The 23,444-nt window shown below is 38.7% G+C and overlaps 1 protein-coding gene across 4 annotated transcripts in view; it reads right to left on the bottom strand.

Annotated features, from left to right (window-relative positions):
• Positions 1 to 9,467: 9,467 nt before the first annotated feature.
• Mme (membrane metallo-endopeptidase) overlaps positions 9,468 to 23,444 on the bottom strand; it is a 118,554-nt gene continuing 104,577 nt past the window's right edge. For all 4 annotated transcript variants that reach the window (XM_013518633.1, XM_013518632.1, XM_005393061.2 and 1 more), the window contains exons 18-23: positions 21,700 to 21,819; positions 20,377 to 20,510; positions 20,211 to 20,276; positions 16,522 to 16,617; positions 16,123 to 16,199; positions 9,468 to 10,682 (exon numbers count right to left, since the gene is read on the bottom strand). In XM_013518633.1, the coding sequence (XP_013374087.1) occupies positions 10,583 to 10,682; positions 16,123 to 16,199; positions 16,522 to 16,617; positions 20,211 to 20,276; positions 20,377 to 20,510; positions 21,700 to 21,819 (593 nt within the window). In that variant the 3' untranslated portion in view covers positions 9,468 to 10,582. The remainder of the gene's footprint in view (positions 10,683 to 16,122; positions 16,200 to 16,521; positions 16,618 to 20,210; positions 20,277 to 20,376; positions 20,511 to 21,699; positions 21,820 to 23,444) is intronic.

The following is a 23,444-nucleotide window of genomic DNA, read 5'->3' as shown; positions in this document are numbered from 1 at the left end:
ATGTTTACTCCTGCCAGGAAAATGGAGTCTCCAGCCAGGCGATCATGTGCTCAGGCAAAACTTGGGAACTGTGTTAGAAAGAGGAGTAGGGAGGTGGGTTGTGCTCACCTGTTTTTTTTTTTAGCACAAGGAACCACACTGAGACTTTGTGATCATAATTTCATACCAGAGAAGATCAATTTAGTCATATTCTGAACTATATACTAGAATATATTTATTTGTAAATGAGAAACATTGATACCTTCTCAAATAATAAATGCTCTAATAATAATGTAGCCTTTTCATATTTTTATCATTGTTAAAAAACAAAGGCATGGAAAATATCCCCTCTTGTGATACTTTCCTGCAATTTTTTCTAAACTGCCATTTCGAGCCTCCACAATGCTTCCCCTAGGATGAGAGTGGCTTGGGGACAGCAGACCCCAATCAGGAAGGATGCCAGCGATGAACACAGGGCACACCTACGTAGGCACACAGACTGGCTGAGTATCAGCCTTAAGGGGGGCAGAGTGCACAGTGAGAATTTCAGACTGAAGTGAGGAGTCTCATGCGAAGTAACTATCCTAAGGGAGGTGAACATTGAGATTCAAAAGTCTTGTGGGTGGAGAAAGGAGATTCTGAGTTCAGTGCATTTTCTGTCACTCAGTATGTCACCGTGGGTTCAAGTTTGAGTCCTAGTTCGAGGACCTGCAGTAAGGCAAACAAACATAATTGATAGAGGAATGCCTCTTCCCACATACACAACTCTATGGGATGTGAGAACAAAAGATTTCAATAACATAGTAGTTGAAGCAATGGGAAAAAATTTATGCTGGGATCTTTGGCAGTAACAAGAGACAGCATCCTCAGGTCAGATGATGGGGCCCTCAGTGCCCGGCATTGCCACACGCAGAACTGTGTCATTAAGGAGAAGTAGGAGGCACTGTCTGGATGGTGAGGATTAACAGCAGCAGCCTCAATCCATTGCATCAGGTGCTGGTATGAAGAGGAAAACCTTTTGCAAAAGCTGTAGTCAGAGCAGAGGAAATTCTTTAATAGTCAAGGGCCCAAGACATGGACTGATATGACTCAGAACTGTTGTAGGAAGTTGAGAGACTCTGGAAATTGTGCCTACATGATAAGTGGAAGTGGGACAGGCAGTTTGGTGGCATTCACTGCAGCGCTCCCTCTGCTCTTCGTGCCCCTTCTGTCTTGTTGCTTGTTTTATGAACGTGGTTAGCACTCTTGATCTGTTACAACTACTGCTTGCAGCCGTAACCAAGCTAGTTACGCCTGCTGACCCACCAACTCTGGACTGGACCCACCAACTCACCAGGATTCCCAGAAGGAAAGGCTCTAGTGTAGCACATTCTCTGTTTAGGAACAAGGAACTCTGAGGTTGAAATAAAATGACACTCGTCAATATAACACCCCTCAATTTCACGCAGCTCCACTTTTTCTATTGTACTACCTCCACCTCACTTTGGGTACCATTTGCTGCATTATATTCAAGGCCCTAAGACAGAATGGGAAGTGTACTACTAAGCAAGTCTCCCTTGCTCTAGTCTTGTGTTCATAGAAAAAATTGTTATTGGATTCATGTTCTGTTTGTCATTCATCTTGCCTCTTAACATTTTAGTCTGGCAAGGTATCATATCATATAAAAGGGTAAAAAAGTTATTATATAAAATGACTCAAGACGTGCTTTGGGGGTTGGGTTAGCTGGCATCTATTGAAAATATTTTAACAGGTGTATGTTGTGATAGGTGGATGAAGAATTGCCTAAATTTAGCAACTACTTTTTCAAGAGGAGTAAGTGAAGCTCTAGAGGTACAATGGTGAAGAAAACAGACATAAACTCTGTTCTGGTGATTGTTTATTAGGCTTTTAATTTCATGTTAGTACAACTCTCTTTTTGGCTGAAAAATCAGGCTTTACAATTTCAGAGTCACTTCCAGAATTAAAACTTCTCAGTTTAGAATGCTAATCAGAATTTGGCTTCAAGCTACCATGAGAAGTAGTTCTTTTCTTCTGGTTAGTTTGAGAGAACTCAAATTGAAGAACTGTCCCAATTACTGAAGTTACTTCAGATACTTTTCTCTTAGAATTCTCATCTATTATTTTCCCTTGAAAAAAATTTGTCCAGACTTTTGCATCTGTTAAAGCTTTTGTAAATATTCACAAATGAAAATAGCTTCATTTGAATATCTTCATCTCTTGCAAAATGATTAGATCTGTATCACACTCTAGTTATTTTGACTTTGAAGTCAGTGCAGTCTGCTGCTACAGAGTACTGTAGACTGGGTGGAGCATTAGGCAGCAGGATCTTTTCAGTAGAGGCTAGGAAGTCCAAGAGCACAAGCATATTCAGTGTCTGGTGAGATCCCATTTCCTGGGTCAGAGTTGGTCAATTTTCCATTGTGTTCTCATACAACAGAAGGAGTCAGGGAGGTCTCTGCGGGCTCTTTTAGAAGGGTGCATAACCCAATTATGAAGGCGTCATCCTCATGACTTAATCACCTCTGAAAGGCCCCCACCTAATACTATATCCTTACAAATTAAGTTTCAACATATGAACGGGATAGGGCAAAACTATTTTTTCTGTAGCATTGATTTAGGTTACCCTCACCCCAAGTTTTCACTAGTCTGCACTTTGCTACCGAGTGAAGGAGGAAAAGGCATCTCTCTCTCCACATACTTTGCTTTCACCTTTTGGAAAGTTGTAACATACTAATTCTATTAGAATGGGATACAGAAAACTACTATATCTAGGACATTTAAGAAGCCCCCCCTTAGATTGTATATAACTTTAGAATGGTGGCCCTGGTGTCAGTTCCTGGACTGTAGTTGCCCTAGGTCAGGGCTAATGCCGTGCCAGGAAAGGCAGAACAGCTGCTTCTCTGAGGAAAAACACACTAGCCAACCCTGATTTGTAGTGGGTGGTTTGAAGCTACCGATATGACATCACGCAATTCCTGAAAATTTGACAGACAGCTCTGATGAGCTGTTGTGAACTGGTTTCAACACAGAGGGCTGGGCTTTGTTCATTTATTTTGCTATCTACAGCACACAATAAAAGTTGAGAAAGCTCTGAGCAATGTAAATAAGCAACTTAGGGGTGTTAGACATTGAAAAGCCCACAACGTTCTTTGTGCTGCTACCAAGGACAGCACACATTTGCGAGTGTGATTGTCTTTGCTTTATTTTTAATGTTTAAGCATTTGGGTAATACATCTTTTTTATGACATACTCCTCAAAGTTGAAGTGCAAAAGTTACTGAGAACATAGCAATTCATTATGAGTTTGCCTAAGGTAATAATAACACCTATGAATAAACTTTCAGGGAAATTCAATGTGCCAACTGCAGAAAAATCTCAACGCTCATGTTCCTTGGTTTCTATTTTCTTAAAGCTTTGCTTAAACAATTTATATTTTAGCTACATTAATGGATAATGTCATAAATATTTTTGACATGTTAGTGCTTATCCTAGGAAGGCTTTCTTGATAGTTTGTATGTTGAGACGAAACATGGGTGAAAGACAAGGCCTCTTAATTGCCAAATACTTAACTTCTGTATGATGAATTATGTTTATTTTATAAAGGCCAGTGTTGGTCTCTGCGAAAGTGAGCCACTTATGATTACTTTTATTTTTTTTTACATTAGAATAAAATCATGTCATATCCAGTTATCTTAAATTGATTTTCAACCCATATATGTACTATGTAATAACACATAAGTGAAGAATAGTGAATATTTTTGGCTGAATTTTTACAGTTGTGTGAAAATAATGTGAGATTAGTGTAATGTGACATTAGCATAATTTTCAAAAGGTTTAGGTAGCTTCAAAGTATTAGCTACTGAGTATTTACTTATACTGTATGTTTTCTATAGCTTCTATAGCAATTTGCCATAAGCCTACCAGTTTAAAACAACAGAACTTGTTATACCACAGCTCTATAGGTCGTAAATATGACATAGGTCTTATTGAGCCAAAATCAAAGTGCTTGACTGGGACGTGTTCCTTTCGGGAGCTCTAGGAAGAACCTATTTTCTAATCTCTGACCAACTCCCAGAGGCTGCCTACATTTCTTGGCTTGTGACGCTCTACCCACTTCTGGCTTCAAAGTCAGCAAGAACCACCCCAGTCTGTTATATCACACCACTGCAGCCTACTCCTCTGCCTCTCTCGCACTTTTAAGAACCTATGTGGTTGTGTTGGGTCCACTTGGATAACCTAGGGTGATTCTGCTTCCTTAAAAGCAAATTGATGAGCAAATTTAATTTCATCTGCAACCTTTAATTCCTTTTGCCACGAATCCTAACATTTTCATAGACTTTGGGAATTAGCCTGTGGACATGGCTGTGGGGGGGGCGTTATTCTGCTTACTACACATCAAGTGACCAAAACAGCCATACACTTCACTTCTGCAGACACTAAGTTTCAAAGGAGAGAAACAGTTTTCCCAGTATCTCTGGTGCCAGTGACACTTTCTAAGTGAGGTGAAGATATTTGTATCATGAGCTATAAACTGTTCCCCCCACTTCATTGCTTTTCTCAAAATTCAATTCTGTTTTGAGCGTGTTCTCATTTTTGCTCTCTGTACCTTTGAAAACATCCTTTATTATTTACAGGATTGCACTTTTTGTCTTCTCTTTTTTAAGAATGTGCACTGAAAATGTGAAAGCTGATTCAAGAGGTATCAGGTAAGCACCTCACAGCAACACAAAAGGAAAAACAATATGGTTAAAAATATTCCATTTTTTTAGCCAAACATTTTCATGTTTTTAAAGGTCCACAGAATTTAATTTGTGCCAGGGAAATAAAAAGGTATTAAGTTTCAATGCGGTTGAAAATACAATTTCTTGGCAGCTGGTCTGTATCCGTCCTCTTGATGTGCGTGTGAGAATGACCACTTTGTAGAGGAGGAAATAAGGTTTAGATGAGCCAAATCCTGGCCATTTAGCCAGTTGGCTGCTTTCTGTTTTGACTCTGGGTGTCCCTGGGCCTGTTTGGATCTCTTTAGGTTCAGATTTCTCTACGACGCTGTGCCCTCTCCACACAAGGCTGATAGATTCTGTCATTTTTAAGGATTTGGGTGAAACATTCCTTCTGTCTGCCTTCTGGTTTTTGAGAAAGCCTCCATTCCAGCTCTGATTTTAATTCTGAGACAATAAAAATTCAGAGAATTTAGTTATTTGCTTTGTGCAGTGAGTTAGCAATAGGAACTGAAATAGAGCACAGTTCTAAATTCCCAGGAATAGGACACAATGTTATCTTTATCACACAACTGCTTGCAAGTCCAAGAAACCACAAGACGTCTCTCGAAGCAGAAAGATAGCAAGCAGATTTCGAGAACAGTATCAGATGCTCAGTGAATAAATAAGGACGACACTCACTGTTACATGTCAGAAAGTGAACCGTGAACAGGGAGTACCTGTGTGCCCACTCTGCACTGCCCTTCTGAAGCCAGCATTGCTACGGCGTCTGCGAATTCTCACTCTTTTGTGGTCTGATTTTAAACCAAAACATTTCCTCATCTCCTCCAATGGTCAAAATCCTATCCATATAAACAAGGAGAATTTAAGTACAATTTCCCTCAGGATGACGTTAGCATGAAGAAAACGCCTTCAGCTCATTAAATGTAACGTGCTTGTGTACCATTTAGCGGCTCCCTTCCAGGACAAGGCAGCGATTTTCATTTATTTTTATCTTCGAGTGGGTCTGGGACACTGTACTGCACACAGGTGGTGCCCCGTGTTTGATCCCGTGATCGCGGCTCTGATTGCAGTGCAGGGTCCGCCTGACCGAAATCCACCACACCTGCTCTGCACTGCCAGAAGCACCACACTGAATAAGCCCTTACATAAATTAGAAAACGTAAATTTAGGGAAATCATAGCTTTTTTTCCCTTTGGTCAGTGTTTTTCCTCATTTTGTCCCCTTTCATATTGCCTCCTTTTTTCTTTCAAGTAACATTTTGAAAACTGATTTTTCAATACTAACATTTTCCCATCACAGAAAAGTTTAAAACTTAGACATCCCCCCCCACACAAAAAAAAAAGGAAAGAAAGAAAAGAAAATATAAGAATCAGCTACCAAACTACCACACAGAGATAATTCTGATTAAGTTTTGGCATATTCTTTCAATTCTTTTTCTATGCAACAGTATTTTAATGAAATTGAAATAACATATTTAACTTGTGCCTTTTTTTGTTTTCACTTAACAAACATTTTCTGATATTTAGGTTTTTGAGATCCCTATTTCTCTGACACTACAAAACTGCCACAAATATTTCAACATTACATCTCTGATGCTGCATTTCAGGGAGACATACAGCACTCATAGCACGTGGTGAACGATTTATACCAAGGTAAACGATAATCCAGGTACTTTACCTGTGTGAGTCTTCCTGGACATAGAGTAAGTTTCTAGCATGTATCATAACTTGAGATGACCAGCTCTAAGATGGTATCAAGTACACTTCTAGGAATGAAGTAAGATGTTAATATGCCTGTTACCGGCAGAATTCTTAGTTTCTGAGTAGAAAGAAGACCGTGGAGTATAAAAATTAAACAACATACTGGAAAGACTTTCCAGTCTTTGCACTCTTCCCAGTTGACAGCCCATGATTATTTCTGGCAAGAGCTAAATGCTTATTTTTCTGCAAGGCTTCTCTTGTATTACCCAGATCTGTTTTGTCAAGCAGAATATAAGCACAACATTTTGCCTATGAGGTTGAAAATGGCAAGAGTGTTCCTTACTATTTTAGAGAAAATGTGAAGCACAAAGGAGCTGCAGGTAAGTAAATACTGTTAAAAGGAAACCAACTAGAATGAAATAAACGTGCCATTGACAGTAGTCAGATATAACTCCTCTCTTCCTGCAGAACCAACTGGTCAGGTTCTTTAGCCCAGGGGCAGTACAGGGCGTTCTGCGTAAGTTACCTGATTATGCCTGTGATTCCCTATGACATTCTGCAAACATTTCACTTACATATTTTGAAAAGTAATCTCATCAGAAAACTATGGTGTCTTTGGATGTAGGCGTGGTGAAAGCAAGACAATACTGCTAAAACAGTTTATGTCATTTATTTATATAAAATTCATTTTGAAGTAGACAGAAAATGTAAGACTAGGTAGAGATAAAAGCTCCATTTAGTCTTAATATTTTTCAAGACATATGGGGTGTGGTTTAAAAGGAGACTAGGAGTTTGAAATACCGTGCACTAGGTATAAAAACAATAGTATGAAAAAATGGTTGTTATTCTGTATTCTTGAGACTTGGACTTGATTTAAAAATTTCTGATTATCCTTCTTTGACAGAGCAGAATCTTCTCTTCTTTCCAAACTAACAGATGTTTTCCACTTTAAGAGCTAGCTGTGGCAACAGGAAAGATAAAGCTTTTGAGAAAATTAGCAAGCCTTTTCCTTATCTGAATGCCTAATATTAACAAGTGCACAGATCCAAACTTGAAAAAATCTTTGGTCCTTGTTCTTTGGGCTCAGTTGTGTTCTAATGGGACTCAGGCATTTCAGTGGGGAATTTCAGTGGGGGATCTGCCCAGTGGTTCTTACCAGGGATACAGATTAAGGGTAAGGAAGCAATGGACACATAATCCTTTTTTTGGTGAGAACCAGCTGAATCTAATTCATTTTTATTTGGGTGGCAGAAACACAGGCCCAAAAGAACATACAAATGCCCAAAGTCTCCTTGCCTGTAGTAGCAGAAGAGGACTGGAACAGAGACATACTCCAGGGTAACATCCTCTCCACCTGCACTTAGAGTCCACACAGACCGTGAAGCATGGAGGTGGATTCCTGTTTTTTTTTGTTTTGTTTTCCCAGTACCGGGAATCAAACTCACGACCTTGCGCTTGCCAGGCAGGCGCTGTGCCGCTGAGCTAAATCCCCAGACCTGGAGGTGGATTCCTTAGTAACACGTGCTACCAAGAGCTTCTTTCCGGCTTCAGTTCTGAGTTGTATCAGTTCCCAGTCCTGGCGTCTCTGCTGCCAAACTCTTTCCTTGAAGAGAAGTCAGCCATTGTGGAAATAGATTTATGTGTAAGATTGTATATATATATATGTGTATTATCAAATGTGGCAATTCCAAATGGTCAGGACTAGTTGAGAGAGATCATAAGGCTCCACATGACTCAATAAAAGCACAATGTACAGTTAATAATGTCTGGATGTGGGAGGAGAAGGAACTGCTGTTCTGACTTTTATCTCTCTCTTGGCTCCAGAAATATCGCACTTATACACAGAGCAGGGATCCAAGCCTTGGAGTTGTTCCTCCACAGGGTGGGAGTCTACTGTTATAAGGAGCTATCAGCGGGGATACTAACGGCCTTTTATAATCTGTACTACTTTCCCCTTTTTCCTCGTCAGTGGTTCTGAGCAGAGGGGAGTAAAATAGCTGTCAGAGACAGCTGTTTTATTAAGCACTGGGAGCTCCTATCACTTCAACTACAAATACCACTTGAGTGTATTTATTTTAAATAAATATAGACATAAAATGTACTTTGAATTGTCCATAATAACGGTGGTTGTGTTAAAAGGAGAAAGGATAAATATATTTGCGGTTAGCTGAAATTATATTTTCAATATTTATAAAAAATTTTGGAAAGATTTGGGGAGATGGTCCACTAGCTTTAAGTAAAAATATTATATGTAGACAGAGTTTATAACTCATAGCTACACTATTTCTAAAGGTCTGAAACAGGAAATTTCTCAAGATCCTATCAACAATAAGATGGATGAATGACTTATAGTATAACACAACAGAATACTATTCCGCAGTGAGAATTAAAGGTCCATAATCAGTGTAACAATATAGGTGACTCTCACAAAGGTAAGGCTGAAAGAAAGAAGTCGCACATGAAAGAACATACGCTGACTGATTCTATTTATCTAAAAGACAAAGACAGGCAGATTCGGTGTACTCTATTAGAGATCTTGATAGTAGTTGTCTGTGGAGGATTGCAATGACAAGGTGGGCTTCTAAGGCAATCTTCTGTGTTTTATCGGTGTTGGCTATAGGTTTCAGATGTTCTAAGAGAGTGATTTCTGTGACCTCTATACTTCTGCTATATTTAATTTTTATGTATATGAGAGTATGCTTTATTTTAATAACATTTTTTAAAGGCAAGTGGGAATTTTTCAAGAAGGAAATACACAGAAAACCAATACCTAAATTGTGGATAGAAATTCTCTCAATTTTTACCATTTGTGAGAAAAATTAAAGATTATGGAACTGTACTTCTTTTGTAAAATCTTCTCCAGGTAATGAAATGAGCTAAATTAGCCAATAGGACAGGGAAGGAGAGGAACATAAAAGCTCAAGAGATGAATCCTTCTTAGGGCCTAAACCCACCTGCCTCCCAGAAGTCTACATGACTCAGAATTCCAGAAGCAGGTCTACTCGAGGCCTCCCATTCTTATTTAGAAGTAAATGCATTTTCTAAAGCCAGACAGCTCACACACAGGCTTAGTGAGTAATGGGCTCACAACTTCAATTTATTATCAAAATATTTTCATCCCTGACAAACCCGAAAAGATAAGGGGTCACAGAGCTATGTAGATGCTGTTTTGCCCTTTTATAATAGCCACTCCTAGGGACAGATTTACTTTTAAAAATCCCATTTGTAAGCCATAAGATTATATCTCCAGTCAACTGTTCAACGACAATTTTTACTCCAAAGTTTGTGCTTAAAGCTTTTCATCAATATGATTTATAAGTTTAAAAATATCTCAAATTTTCATCTGTACATCACTTTACAGATCTTGGTTCATAACAATTTATCTTGGTCTGAAACTTCAATATTTAATGATTACCTATAATTACAGTTACTTAGTTATAAGTGTAGTTAACAGTTAAATATAAAAATTATTATTTATACATTACTACAAATCCTTTAAAAAGACCAAGTTTTGAGATACAGAGAGAGCAAGAGTTGTTAGAAAATTGTACGGGCCTTAATATCAGTAAAACTGGTACGACACAAGTTTTAGACATTCATTTTTGCCCTAACAGTGCCTAAAATAAAATGATGACAATACACTGATGTGTGGCAAATGAGTTTAAAGCTATGTAAGCCTCAAGGCCCCAATACGTATAAGAGTTCTTTGGAAGAGTTTTGGAGGAGCGTAAATATTGCAAATAAAAGTAAAAACAAGTATTTAAGGAATGTGTTTAAAATGATCATAGAACCATTGTGATTTTGGGGCCCAACTGTATGAACACAACATCTTCTTTCACCCCTTGCACAGAAATCCTGGTCAGCCACAAGTGGTTAACACTATTTTCTAGGGAAAACTTCAGAGTGACAGACCGTATGAGAAATAGAAACGAACTGTAATAACATCTATAGGAATTAATCACTATTTACATGTAAGAAGTGGTTGATTTGACAGACCTTAAGCCCCGCCCCCTTCATACTCTTTCCAGAATAACCTAATGTGGCTTGTATTATGATGCTTTCATCTGTTATTTAGTCCAAGGAACTGCAGTGACCTCGGAGCCCACTTTCTCTTGGCTGAAGAGTTCCCCATCTCTGCGGTGTTGGCAAGTCGAGCTAGGGAATACACTGCCTTCTTCGAAAATCACCAAACCCGGCATTTCTTTTCTGGATTCATATATGAATTCTTTTGGCAATTAAAGGCTTCTGAAAACTCAGCAGAATTCTGCAAAGTCCCAATAATCCTTTGAAACAAACAAACAAAAAAACGTCACCAAAAGCATTTGTCATTTCTGTCCATACTATGTTAAAGCCCTGTAAAATGTCTCAATGCAGGATGGGTGAGTGGATCTGAAAATTTAATATTTAAAAGGAAGGAAAAAAAGCTGGTATAATGGTCAATTCCTTCTCATCTACAGAATTTTACATAGAGAGGTAACAAAGTACAGCAGTTGAGAGCAGAGATTTTGGAGACAAATCGCCTGGTTTGAAAGCTGATTTATAAGGATTCTCTGTATCTTAGTTTCTTCATCTGTAAAATAAACATAACAATAGTCCCTGCTTTTCAGGGTTGTAATGGAGATTTAATAATTTATAAACATGGTATATATGCTTTAAAAATGAATTAGCAATTCACATTGGGAATTGCAGCTTTTGTAAGAAGAGTTTAAAGAATAAAATGATTTCTCACTGTATCTTAAAAAGGTTCACACAATAACTTCAGTAACTGGTTTTTTAATAGCTATATACTGACTTGATTTGGTAGGGATATTAGAGAAGTTCTTTTTACCCCAAAAGGACTCCTTAAATATCAGAAACCGGATTCAGCCTGAGTAACTGGAAAGGATGGAAAAATGCCCATTTCTTCTTATCTCTGACCCCAGTGGGCAAAAACAACAACATCTAACTCTATCAGCCCAACGCAGTGATGGAGGGGAGAGACAGGTCCATACAGTGATGCAGAGGTGATGTGCCATGCCAAGCCTGAGCCAGCTTTTCTCTGTCCCTCTTGCTAGGACCAGTGCCACACCCAGCGTGTGTTGGGAAGAAGGTCCTGGAGTCAAGGGTACTGGAGTGGTGGGAAGACCAGGAACATGACTTGGAAGTCTTCTAATTTTCAGAAATTTCCATCTGTGGCAGACATACTACCACGGGTACAACTTGGCATTTGAGGTGAAGTGGGGTAAAGGCCAGGAGTCTTTATCGATTAGCTTACTCGAGAGGGAGAGCATTAGCTTCCAGGGGCCTGGACTGCAGTGATGCAGCCTGTGTGAATGACAAGCGCCAGGTCCAGGGAGGATGGCCTGTGCCTGCTGGTGGACCTGACGGGAAGAGCGGAGGCTCTGGCGCCCTTGCCTACGACCGCTGGAAGGAACCGGGCACCAGACTCGGATGGAGCCCTCAGACCGTGAGAATCCAGTGTAAAGGGAAAGGGGCTCATTTTGGCTGTTTTTTTAAAAAAAGGTTTCTGTTCATAGTCTGCTCCAAGGCAGAAATAGCAAGGTGGCGGGGCCTGGGTGGAGGCAAGCTGCTGACATCACGCTGGCTGGAAGCAGAACGAGGACAGAGGAGCTGATGAGGGCGATGCACCCCTCCAGCTCACTGCCCCGCTGGCTGCCTCTTCAGAGCAGGCCTTATCTTCTAAGAACAAATAGCGGTGAACTCAGTGGGCTGATCCTCAGATGGGTATGGTGTGGCCATGATCCAATCACCTTCCAAATACGTGAGGTTTTGGTGAAGGATTCTTGAATAACCCGGAAGTCCTATAGTCCACTGAAAAACTACCGAAATGTCACTTATCTTGTAGCTTAGACTATGAGCTTAGAGCCTGGCTTAATTTGATTTATTAAGTGTTCATTTCTTGTACTTGAAATATTAAAGAGCAAGTCCCTCCTTTGAGCACGTGCAGACACAGTGAGAAGTCTGTGGTTTGCAATGGGGAAGACAGCGCTCAAAGAGACTGCCTATGCTAAGGCCTTCATCTTTGAAGATGGTAGACCTCCAGAACTGTGAGAAGCACATTTCCGTTGTTCATGGGCCAAACAAACAAACCACTTTCATTCCTATAACAGTAACCAAAATGACTGTATATGCAGGAAAAAGAAGACAGGGGTTTTTACTGGTCTTTAGTCTCTTAGGTTCTAGGTCTAAGACACTAAAGCAGAAAGAAGTTTTGATTAATTTACTCCAATCCTCCTCCCAGTTCAGGAAGTATCTCTCTGTCCCTAGGTGGACCCTGGCTGCGGACAGTCATCACGGTGGCTTGGGCATTTCTCATGCTGGGGAGCCAGTTCCTTGCTTTGCAGCAGAAGTCTAAAAAAGAACTGGAAGAAACGTACTTTTTGCTTTTAGTTTATTAAAAGTTTCTCAAAGGACTGTCTTTGGTTTAGTAACGTGGGAGCAAATATTGGGTGCCCAAACTCATAACTTAATTTTACATTTCTTTTAAATTAAAAACAAAACAAATACACAAAATGTTTTTTGGAAAACATTCCTGGAAATTACAGATGCAGAACCCCTCAGTCTAATAAACACTCAGCTCCTCACCTCTATCCCATTTCTTTTTCCCAACCAAAGACTTCACTTAGATGGTTCTGAATAATTAGGTCAACAACACACTAGGGCTTCACTTACTTTCCTAGGTTTCTAAGTAATGTTTGGTGTTAATAACATTAAATCTTTGGATGAGTGATATGAATAATCATTTGGAAAATGGATACATCATTTATATAATGTATCCCTTCTCAAAAAGAGATGTTTCATTAATATTACATACAGTACTACATGAGTTTCAATCTATATTAAAACTCTGTAACTCTTGCATTTGCATGCTAATAACAAAACAGAAATATTTTCATTATTTCTTAAGGTGATTTACTTGAAATTTTTACTTTATTGTATAAAATGATGCATTACACTGCAGCTGTTTATTGCCTTGGAAAATGATGAATTGTGTTAAAAACATTTAAGAGATATAACTGAACACCCACTGACAAAGAATGAACATTTTGATCTCTAACATATTTGATTATTTCTGCTTACAAATAACTGGATATTTGAGTCAGTGAATAAACTTTTTGCAATTAATAGGTCTTCTGACAACCTGTTACCACTTCTTTAAAGCAAATGAATGGACTTCAAATTTAACTGGCTTCATTTCATGAATAAACCAAGTAATCTTCATCATTAACAAATCTGTATGATTCTTTCAGAGCAAAGGCACATTGAGGAGTGCGTATGCCACTACACAATGTTGAAGAGATTAGGGCTGGCAGTGTAGCTCAGTGGCAGGGCACTTGCCTGGCATGTTGAAGCCCTGGGTTCAATCCCCAGTAATGGAAAACACAAATGAGGCTGGGAGGTGTGGCTCAATGGTAGAGTATGCGCCTAGCATTTGCCTAGCATGTGGAAGCCCCTCGGTTTGATATGCAGCACAATGGAAAAGGAAAAAAAGTGGAAGAGATATTTAGGTAAGTACTAAATATTAACAGAAGCTAAGAAGCTTCTAAAAAGCTCACCAAAATATCAGGAACCAATGTTAATACTTAAGGTAAGCAGAGAAAGGTTAGTTTAATCATGCTAAATTATCAGGAGAAACAAGATAGGTGTATACTTAGGTGAAGATACTTATGTAAAATACTAGAAAGAATATTTCTTTAAAGATATTGGAAATTAAGCTGGGAAAAGCATTACTTGACTTGTTAGTGGTATTAGTTTTTTTTCTTTGGTGAAACATCTCAGATTTTATTTTTATTTTTTCAGTTTTTTTTTTTATTAGTACATAGGTCCAGTACGTATTGGTTACATTCCTCATGGGGAGTGGGAACATGTACATAACACATCTTAATTTTTTTATCATAGCCTTTCCTTTCCTTCTCCCCCTTCCCTCTATCTTTCTGTCCCTGTCCCTCTTACAAAGGGTCTATTTCTCCTCTTTACTATCTTTTATTTTGCTCTTTATATTTTGGGTCTCTATCAAGTGTTTTTTATTCCATGTGTGGAAAATAATATTGGGCAATAGAAGCATTTAAATATTTTTTGTTTACTTTAACTTGCCTTAAAAAATCATCAGACCCTTACATATGTAATATAGAATTATATCTAAATAACTTTAGAAACACATTTGTTGATTACATAGTAAGTGTTATTATGTGGTTCTGGTTGGCTAACTAAAAACGAGGTTTCCAAAAAGAAGGCAATGTTTAAATTACAGATTTAACTTGTAGCATATTCATCAGGAAATTTTTGTGTTTTAAGTCTTGAAAGTTTTAAGGGTTTATATTAAAATAGATGAAGTTTTTGTTAGGAAGAATCAGCCCATCATAGCTTGGACCTAAAAATAATAGTTTTATAGATTTCATCTTTGCATCAAGTATATTTTGGCTTTTGTTTTTAGTACTGTTGCTGTTTAAGAATATGATTATAAGTCCTTCTCTATGTTGGAAATATTTTTTATATACACCACCAAGCACAATTTTTGCTTGGTGAATGTGTATTTGTTTTTAAATATTTTAACAACTGTTTTACTTTGTATAGCCAGGAAGCAGCCTGTTTCCAAAACTAAATGGAACCTCAACCTTTTGCCAAGGAAATCCTTTTACCTCCAGGGAAAATAATAATTTCCTTGACAAAAGGTTGGCATTCACTCACCCTTAAACACACACACACACACACACACACACACACACAGCCCTGTTATTATGAATGAAAAATAGCCAGAGTTATCTTTGGAGCCAGAACCAAAAAAACAAGAAAGACATAACTAATCTCACATACTTATAACCAGTATCGTTTTCAGGGTAGAAAACAGTTGCATACTCACCTGTGCATCACTTAACCATAATCAATTACTGACACCAGGACTTGGGCTGAGCATTAGAAACGAACAAGGAAAAGCACTTGACTCTCTTGTGATACGGAAATACTTTAAAGTCTGTAACTTTTTCCACTAAGATTTTCATTCTGCACAGACCTCTGATGTAGAAATAATCGTAGTACTATTTTCAAATGCATATTTCTAACAGGCACGTCATGAGCATTAGCATTAATCCTCCAGCAACTCACACAATAATTTAAGGAGCATTTTGTACATCCAGAAGCTGAGGCACAGAGATTAAGTAATTTCTCGTAGCAGGGAAGAAACAAACATAGAGGAGATCCCCATAAAAAGCCAGAATAAAGGAGAAAGCAGCTCCACAGGTATGAGAATAAATAGTTATAGATACAACAGTTTTAGAGGATTTCACTAAATTAATAAATACTCAAAGCATCATTAATGGTCAAAACAATAGTCTGTCTCATCAAAAAACTTAAGTGTGATTCAGGATACCGTGTTAAGAAGGTAGGGAATGCACTTTAAACAAAGAAATTTTTAGTACATACAGCAGAACTAAATGTACTAGAAGAATTAAATATAGCTTATATTATGCAGAGCAGGCATACAATAAACAGTTTTTGAGTGAATAATTTTTCTTTTTTTGCTTCTACTTTGTGGTACTGGAAACTGAACGTGGAGCCTTGGTGCTGAAGTACATTTCCAGCCCTTCTTATTCTTCATTTTGAGACAGCATCTTGCTAAACTGTATTGGATTCCCAAAAGTAATAGAATCAGATTACAAAAGGCCAAATTCCAAATGTGGAGGCAACGGAGTTAATACTGAAGCATCCTGACTCGTACCCGCTTACCTGAAATTGCCGGGGCTGTGCACGTCTGTTTTGATGGAGTTGACTGCATACTCTGGCCTGTAGGTCCCACACCAAACCTAGAGGGGGGTTTGGGAAAAGCAAAGCAATGTGTTCAGTTCTAATCATGGATACCTTGGGATACTGGGGAAAAAGCAGCATTGAATTGGTGTTCTGCATTCCTCAAACACTGCTCTTCACATAATGCTCAATGAAAGGCAACTAGGAATGTAACTGTTTAGCACGAATATTATCTGACATTGTCATAAACAATGAAAGTCACTCAAGTCAAATGTGCTGGCAAATTGATGAAAACAGTAAAAGTCAGCATATAATACCTGACACTGTGAAATTCTAACTCAAAATGATTTTCATATTTATCCATCATGAAAGATGTAGTACCTGGGCAAAGTTCAAGAAGAACAGTTGTTTGTGATTTAGGTCAAGTCCAGGGAGTAATTTTTCTTCACCATTCCTCTTAACATAATTCTGATAGGCCTAGGAAGTTAGTAAAATAGAAACATGATGTTTATAATTTCTAAATTTATCTATAAACCTATGCAAAAGGCCATGCTGAGTAACATTTTATACCAAAATCACCAAAATAATACATTTAGAGATCATAACCTACAGCTACTGGAAGAAAACTAGTATTTACAAATGCTCTAAAAAAACACGGTTTTGGTTAGTGAGTGACAAGAGTAGCACGTGTCAATGGTCAATAAATGTCAGCTGAATGAATGAATGACGTAAAAAAGTGATGAAAAGCTTATGTAAATGTTCTGAAGATAGACAGGTAGGGCCAGCCAGCTGGAGGAATAGGTCACCAGGGAAATCATCTGCAATAGCGATATTTAGCTTAGTTACTACTCTTAGCAAAACAGGATCATACCAGACTTGGTTTGAAGGACTGTTGCCAGAAGTCCAGTGATTCTCTTGAGATTCCTTAGGGGCTTGGCAGTAGCCTATGAATCTAAGAGTAAGGATAAGCAAATATTCTGGCCTTGTGAAATTAGGACAAAATAACAAAGTCTCATTTACACTAGAAGGAAGAAATTTAGGTAACTTGATGTCAGAAAATGTTCTTAATCCTATAGGATTTATGGGTATTATTGAACAAGGTGTAGTTGTCTTTTACTAAACATATTTAAGAAAACAACCAACAGGGCTGGGGATAGCTCAGCGGCACAAGCACCTGCCTGGCAAGCACAAGGTCCTAAGTTCAATTCCTAGTATCAAAAAAAAAAAAAAGAAAAAAGAAAAGAAAACAATCAACAAATTTTCTGAATTGTATCACTCTCAATTTCTTACAAAGGAAAGTGATCAACTGGGTAAGTTGAAAGTATATTTCTTTTCTTTCTACTTAGCATCCACTGAGTTTTATTGAGCATATACTGTACAAAGATTCTGTGGATAGAGGGAAAGTGTACACTGGCTCCTTCTTAGAGAGTTCGTAGCATGGCACAAGGGCAAGGTATTGAAGAATTCACGTAGTTTCAAAGTGCGATAAAATATTTCCACAATTGTAACTGCTTCATTATTATCATTATGAACTGTCTCTAGGTGAGGATCTTTATGGACAGACCATCAGCCCAAAGCGGAACTACACTTTTCAGCAGTGATTCCTGATTTGTCAGTATATTAGAATCACAAAGAGACTAGGAAGAGTTCTAAAGCTGCCACTTCCCAACAGGATAGAGTGACAGGGAATGGATTCACCCTTTTGTGGAAATAAGAAAGCGATGGACAAAGTACATGAAACAATGCTTTTCCTAACACTGCGCATCAAGCAGAAAGGAAAATCAACCCTGAGAGATGGTAATTAAACAAAGCAAGTCCCATGAATGCTGCAGCTCAGTGCCCTGTGAATTTTCAGGATAAAATGTCAGGAGGGGAAACGCAGGGGAAGCCTAGGGTACTCTGAGGAGAAGGTGATGGTTCAGGAACTAGAGACAGCGTACTGAAGAGGGGAAATTCTCAAGGACAGAGGACCTCAGTGATTACTGAGTACTTCGTATTCAGCTTAGTACTAGTATCGATCTGGAGATATGGGAGTGAACGATCCAAGGCTAGGGAAGGGCTCACCAACAGGACCAAAGAGAGCAGGGCTCAGGCTCACACAGGCCAAGAATGCAAAGCATCAGCTTCACATCTTGGAGTTTTGCCTCAGGAATGGGGACCAGTGGTCCCTACACTGAGCACCATTCCAACACCACCTGACACGCTGCAACAACCAAGACCCAAACGGATCGAACTATTTCTAAGCCATTTAACGGAGAATAAAGCTCAAGAATATTTGCAGGAAAACAAAAACCATCCGGGACACAAAGAGGTAAAATGCATAATGTCTAGCATCTAGTTTTGGTAGTTTTTTCATTTTTAAAATAAAAAAAATTAAAAAATAAAACAAAACGAAGAAATCTCAGCATTCAAAAGAGCAGCAATTGACCACCTCTCGGGACCGGGTTGGGAATCCTTCTTTTGGAAACGTTCAGATGCTTTAATCTTCCAGGCCTCAAACTCTGACCAGTTTTGCTGCCTGCCCCACTTGTCATCTCTCTATACTGTTGGGATGCTTCCTGTTCGCTGGCACGGTCGCCGGCGTTCTCCTTCTTCCTGTTAATTCCTCATTTCTGGGGTGAGCAAATAACCCTATCTCCCCATCCACTCCACGAACATTCTTTGGGACATCTGGTTCTCTCCCAGGAGCACCTTGTTCCTCGGGTGGATTCTGCTCACCCTTCCTCTCTTGTGAGCCACCTCACGGTTGAGAGAAGCGACCCAGTCTCATCTTCACTCCTGCTTGCTGCTTCAAGAGTATCACTCTGCCACTCTTGTACAATCCCTGCTTTCCCTTGTGCACATGGCAGTTACCAGACATCCATTTGTTTATTTGTATTAGTGCTTTAATGTCCGCAGTGTATAATGTGTACAACCCTTGCGTGCAGTTGGCACATGTACATAACTCACCTTAATTCCTTTCTCATGCCCTTTCCCTCCCTTCCTTTCCTCCTCCCTGCTCCTCTTGATCTCGCTTCCATCTGATAAAGATCTACCTTCCTACTTCCTATTATCTATCTCTTATTTTGCTCTTTATCTATAATTTGGGTTTCTCATATAAGAGAAACCATGTGGTATTTAAGTGTGTATGTCTGATTTATGTCACTTCACATTATGGTCTCAAGATGCATCCATTTTGATACAAATGACCCAGATTTTCCTTTCTATGTGGCACGGTAGTACTCTGCTTTGTGTAAACGCAATGAATTCTTACTCAGATCATCAAATGATGACATCTTTAATGAAAGGCTTGTTGTTATATCTGCAGCACCTGGGACAGCCAACCACATGGCAAAGCTCCTACAAAAAGTTCTGCTGAATGTAAGGATGATGGAGGGGTACATGAGACTCTAAGGGACGCTCTAAGGGACGAGTGACATTTCTGTGAGTGCACTAATTGAGCCAAGGATAAAGCCACATTCTGGGGCCACATCATTTCCAGACCTTCACCGTACCACTGAGAACAGACTCTGGTGTAGTATGTCATGCTTGTGGCTTATGCTGATGGTTGTCCTCACCTGTGGGGAAACTGAGGGTCCTTTTCATTATACTGACCCCAAACCCTAAACTGATTCTTTTGTGGGGCATCTTTTCTAAGAAATTCATTTCAGTGATTCTTTCTTTCCCTTTCCCTTCCATTTCCTGGCCCTCCCTTCCAAGGTGTCACTAAGTCACTAAACTACCCTTGCTAGGCTGAGCTTCACTGAAAGTTAGATTCTCCCGCCCCAGCTTCCCAGAGGGCTGGGATTACATACATTCACTACATGACTTGTATATGCCCTCGTTTCTGTTGGTATAACATTCATGTTTCCTCTTCTTGGCTTCTTTTGAAGCTCAAGGGACCAGTATTCTGTTCTATCAACTATATTGACCCTTGTGGTTACCATATTTACAATCCAATTTCTGCTCACATTTTCAATTTTCTATTCCTATTTACTGCATATATCTTACATATTCTTTTGCAAAATCTTTAAATGAATGATTAAATATGATAAACACTCTGAATACTAAAATGGGAGAAAATTACTCACTCTATATGCTTGGCCAAGACCACCATTATCGGCAATGTTTTCTCCCAGTGTATTAATTCCATTGAGCTGTAAGAAGGAGACCTTTCATTAGATTGTTAAAAAAAATCAATAATCAAATTATAAGTGAACACATCCAAAACTTTTCCAGAAACAGCCAGTGACATACATGCTGTCCACCTGCTAGGTCCCAGGTGAAATTCCCATACTGGTACACCATGCACTGGGATTGGTCCTTGAAGTTATTTGCAGACTGTTGAGTCCACCAGTCAACCAGGTCTCCATCCTTGTTAAAATTTCTGCCTGTAACACATTTGTTTAAGTAAAATGGAAATGCCTTACAACAAGAACTACAGATATTTTTCATTAAGGTGCAAGGACTAAAATACTGCTACATGGGAGAACATTAAATTGGACAGATGATGAGAGAAATTGGTATCCTTCATTTATACCGCTGTGAAAGACTGACTTCCAGAGCCTTCTTTGCTGGTGTGCCTTAGTATTGGTTTAGGTATTATAGGCACTTGCCTCTCAATATCTTCAGTGAGGCACCAGATAAGACAACCCTGAAATCATGCCTCGTTCTGCTGGATGGTTTTACCTGATTAATTCGATATTCTGAGATTTGACAAGGTTGACATTTTTAGGCTGGCCTTCATTTCGTATTCCCAAGCCCTTTGTGAGACACTGGTTCATAGTTTTGCTTTATTTCCAACACACATATACACACACACACCCCAGGACACACACAGTTTCTTTTTTCTCCAGGAGCTTTCTTGGTAAATGACACTTATCTCCCCACCTTTTAAGTATGAGTATGTCATAAGTATGTCATGTGCTATGATTTTTAAAATATTTTCTATGACTTAGTAAGTAGGGGGCTAGGAAAGTGTAGGAAGCCAAACTGCCTGAACTCACATGCAGAGCCCACCAGTTCCCAGCTTTGCAACCTTGCACACACATCTCATGTATCTATATTTGTTTCCACTTGAAAATGGAAACATTACTGGTACCCACCAGTTAAGAACGATGCATCATTTTATAGATCTAATAGGCACTTGGTAGATCTTTTAAAAATGTACCTTTCCTATGTCCTTTCATTTCTCTGGCTCTCTAAAAGTGCTGGTAGTTAATATTTATTATCTTAATCTTTTTATTTGTTCACTTGTGAATGAATTTTTGTTATAGCTTCAATTACCACCTCTTCGCATACCTCATGGCTTTACTTCTATTCCTCTCAGCTTTATTTGAAACTTAAAATCTTCTTAATAGCATAAGATTTTCTCAGTGTGGATATGTGTTTTATTTTTAGAATGCAAGTACACATCATTAAATACCTAATAAATTTTCCGTCTTCTTAAGCAACGATTTAAAGGAACCACAAAGTATAGTACAATTAGGTCAACAATACACTAGTCAGTAAGTCAAGTTTACTGCCTCTGAATCCAACAGTGAGGATATACATTCAAGGAAAGTCTGAACCGCACTTTACCATTGTCATCGAAGCCATGGGTTATTTCATGTCCTATGACCATACCAATGCCCCCGTAATTCAGCGAGTTTGACTGCTGGGCACTGAAGAAGGGGGGCTGCAGAATGCCAGCCGGGAACACTACAAGGAGAGAAGATGGGTGCAGATCATTTGTGACACTATCCCGCGACGGAAGGACTAGAATTGGCTTCCTACCTGCTAAACTGTTTTCCACTATGTCTGTTTCACTTCTGTCTATACAAAAAATCTTTTATGATAGAAACAAATGAAAGGGTTTTATTATTGAACAAGTAAACTACTATTATGGTGTGACCTCATAATCTATGATTTATTCATCACAGTTCACTTTGCAATATATTTTAAGATTGTTTTTTGCCGTAAAGCATTTAGGGCAAGGAAAACTTATAATGTACATTCAGAAGGTCTTTTTCCCCCTGCAACTAAGTTGGAAGACATAGTATTTCTTGTAATGTCACCTCTAAAATTTTCTCCATCTAAAATAGCATCTTAAATAACAGAGCCACTAATTCAAACACATCCCTTTATGAGATAACTTTATTTTACTTTCATCGAGCACATATGATCACCTTATAATCTGTTTATTTCCTTATGATTGAATTCCTTCTTTTTCCTATTGCCCCCCTTCCACTACAACATTTCTTTTTTTTTTTTTTTTTTTGGTTTTTCTCCGGTACCGGGAACCGAACTCACGACCTTGCGCTTGCCAGGCAGGCGCTTTTGCCGCTGAGCTAAATCCCCAGCCCCCCACTCCAACATTTCAAATATCAGTGCTTTAAGAGTAAAGTTCTGTATCTCTGTATGTGCACTGATTTATCTGTTTTATTGCTCTATTTGTTTTTTAGTTCATTAGTTCCAAAACCTAAAATCAGAGTGGTGCCTGGGACATAATCAGTGTTCAGGAAATGTTTTTATTCAACAAGTAATCAATGATACACTAATTAATATTAACCTTAAATTTATTAAGGTGTCATAACAAGTTTAGTAAATACATGAACAAAGTGTCATTTATTTTTCTATGTTAACTTTCTTCATTTTTAGGTCTCATAAATACTTTAATGTCTCAAACATCAAACTCATATTCCCCTCCAAGTTATCACTCTCTTGATTTTAGTATTTGTGCTAACAGCACTTCAAGGGTCCCAGTTACCAGTGGTGAACTCTTCTGTTTGCTGTAGCTGTCCTGTCTCTTGCACAGTCCTTCGTGGTCTACTGAGGAGAGCACAGCGGACACATCTTCCAGCAGCGCTCCGCGTCCATCTCCCTCACGTTCCTCCCTCCGCTCAAGAATTACTTCATTTTCTAATTGTTCTCCCCACTCTTCATCTCTCCAAACTATAATTTATCCTAAACACACCTATCCTGTTCATCTATTCTGTAGCCAGGTTAAAGTTTAACCCCTCTTCTGCTCAGAAACTCTGGGTGGCTTCTCCTCACCCTCCAGCTAAATACATCTTCTTTTTGGTCTTGGTCTCCATGGTCCTTTCCTGCTTCTCCACGTCCCTCTATTTCCTGCTCCTTCTCATTGTCCTTGTATAATAAATACTCCAGCCCAACGATACCTTCACTATTTGTGAACTTAATTAACGAAGCACCTTCATTCTCTTCCCTTGAAATATATTTCCTCAGTTTAATAAATAAACATTGTTTTGCGACAATGTTGTTTACAGCTGATTAACCTTTGACCTTAGAAATGAATTAAAATTATGATTATATTTTAGCAATTT

Source organism: Chinchilla lanigera, unplaced genomic scaffold (assembly GCF_000276665.1).
Source record: "Chinchilla lanigera isolate Chin_1 unplaced genomic scaffold, ChiLan1.0 scaffold00047, whole genome shotgun sequence".
Taxonomy (NCBI): domain Eukaryota; kingdom Metazoa; phylum Chordata; class Mammalia; order Rodentia; family Chinchillidae; genus Chinchilla; species Chinchilla lanigera.
This window is presented reverse-complemented; position numbering and strand designations above follow the sequence as displayed.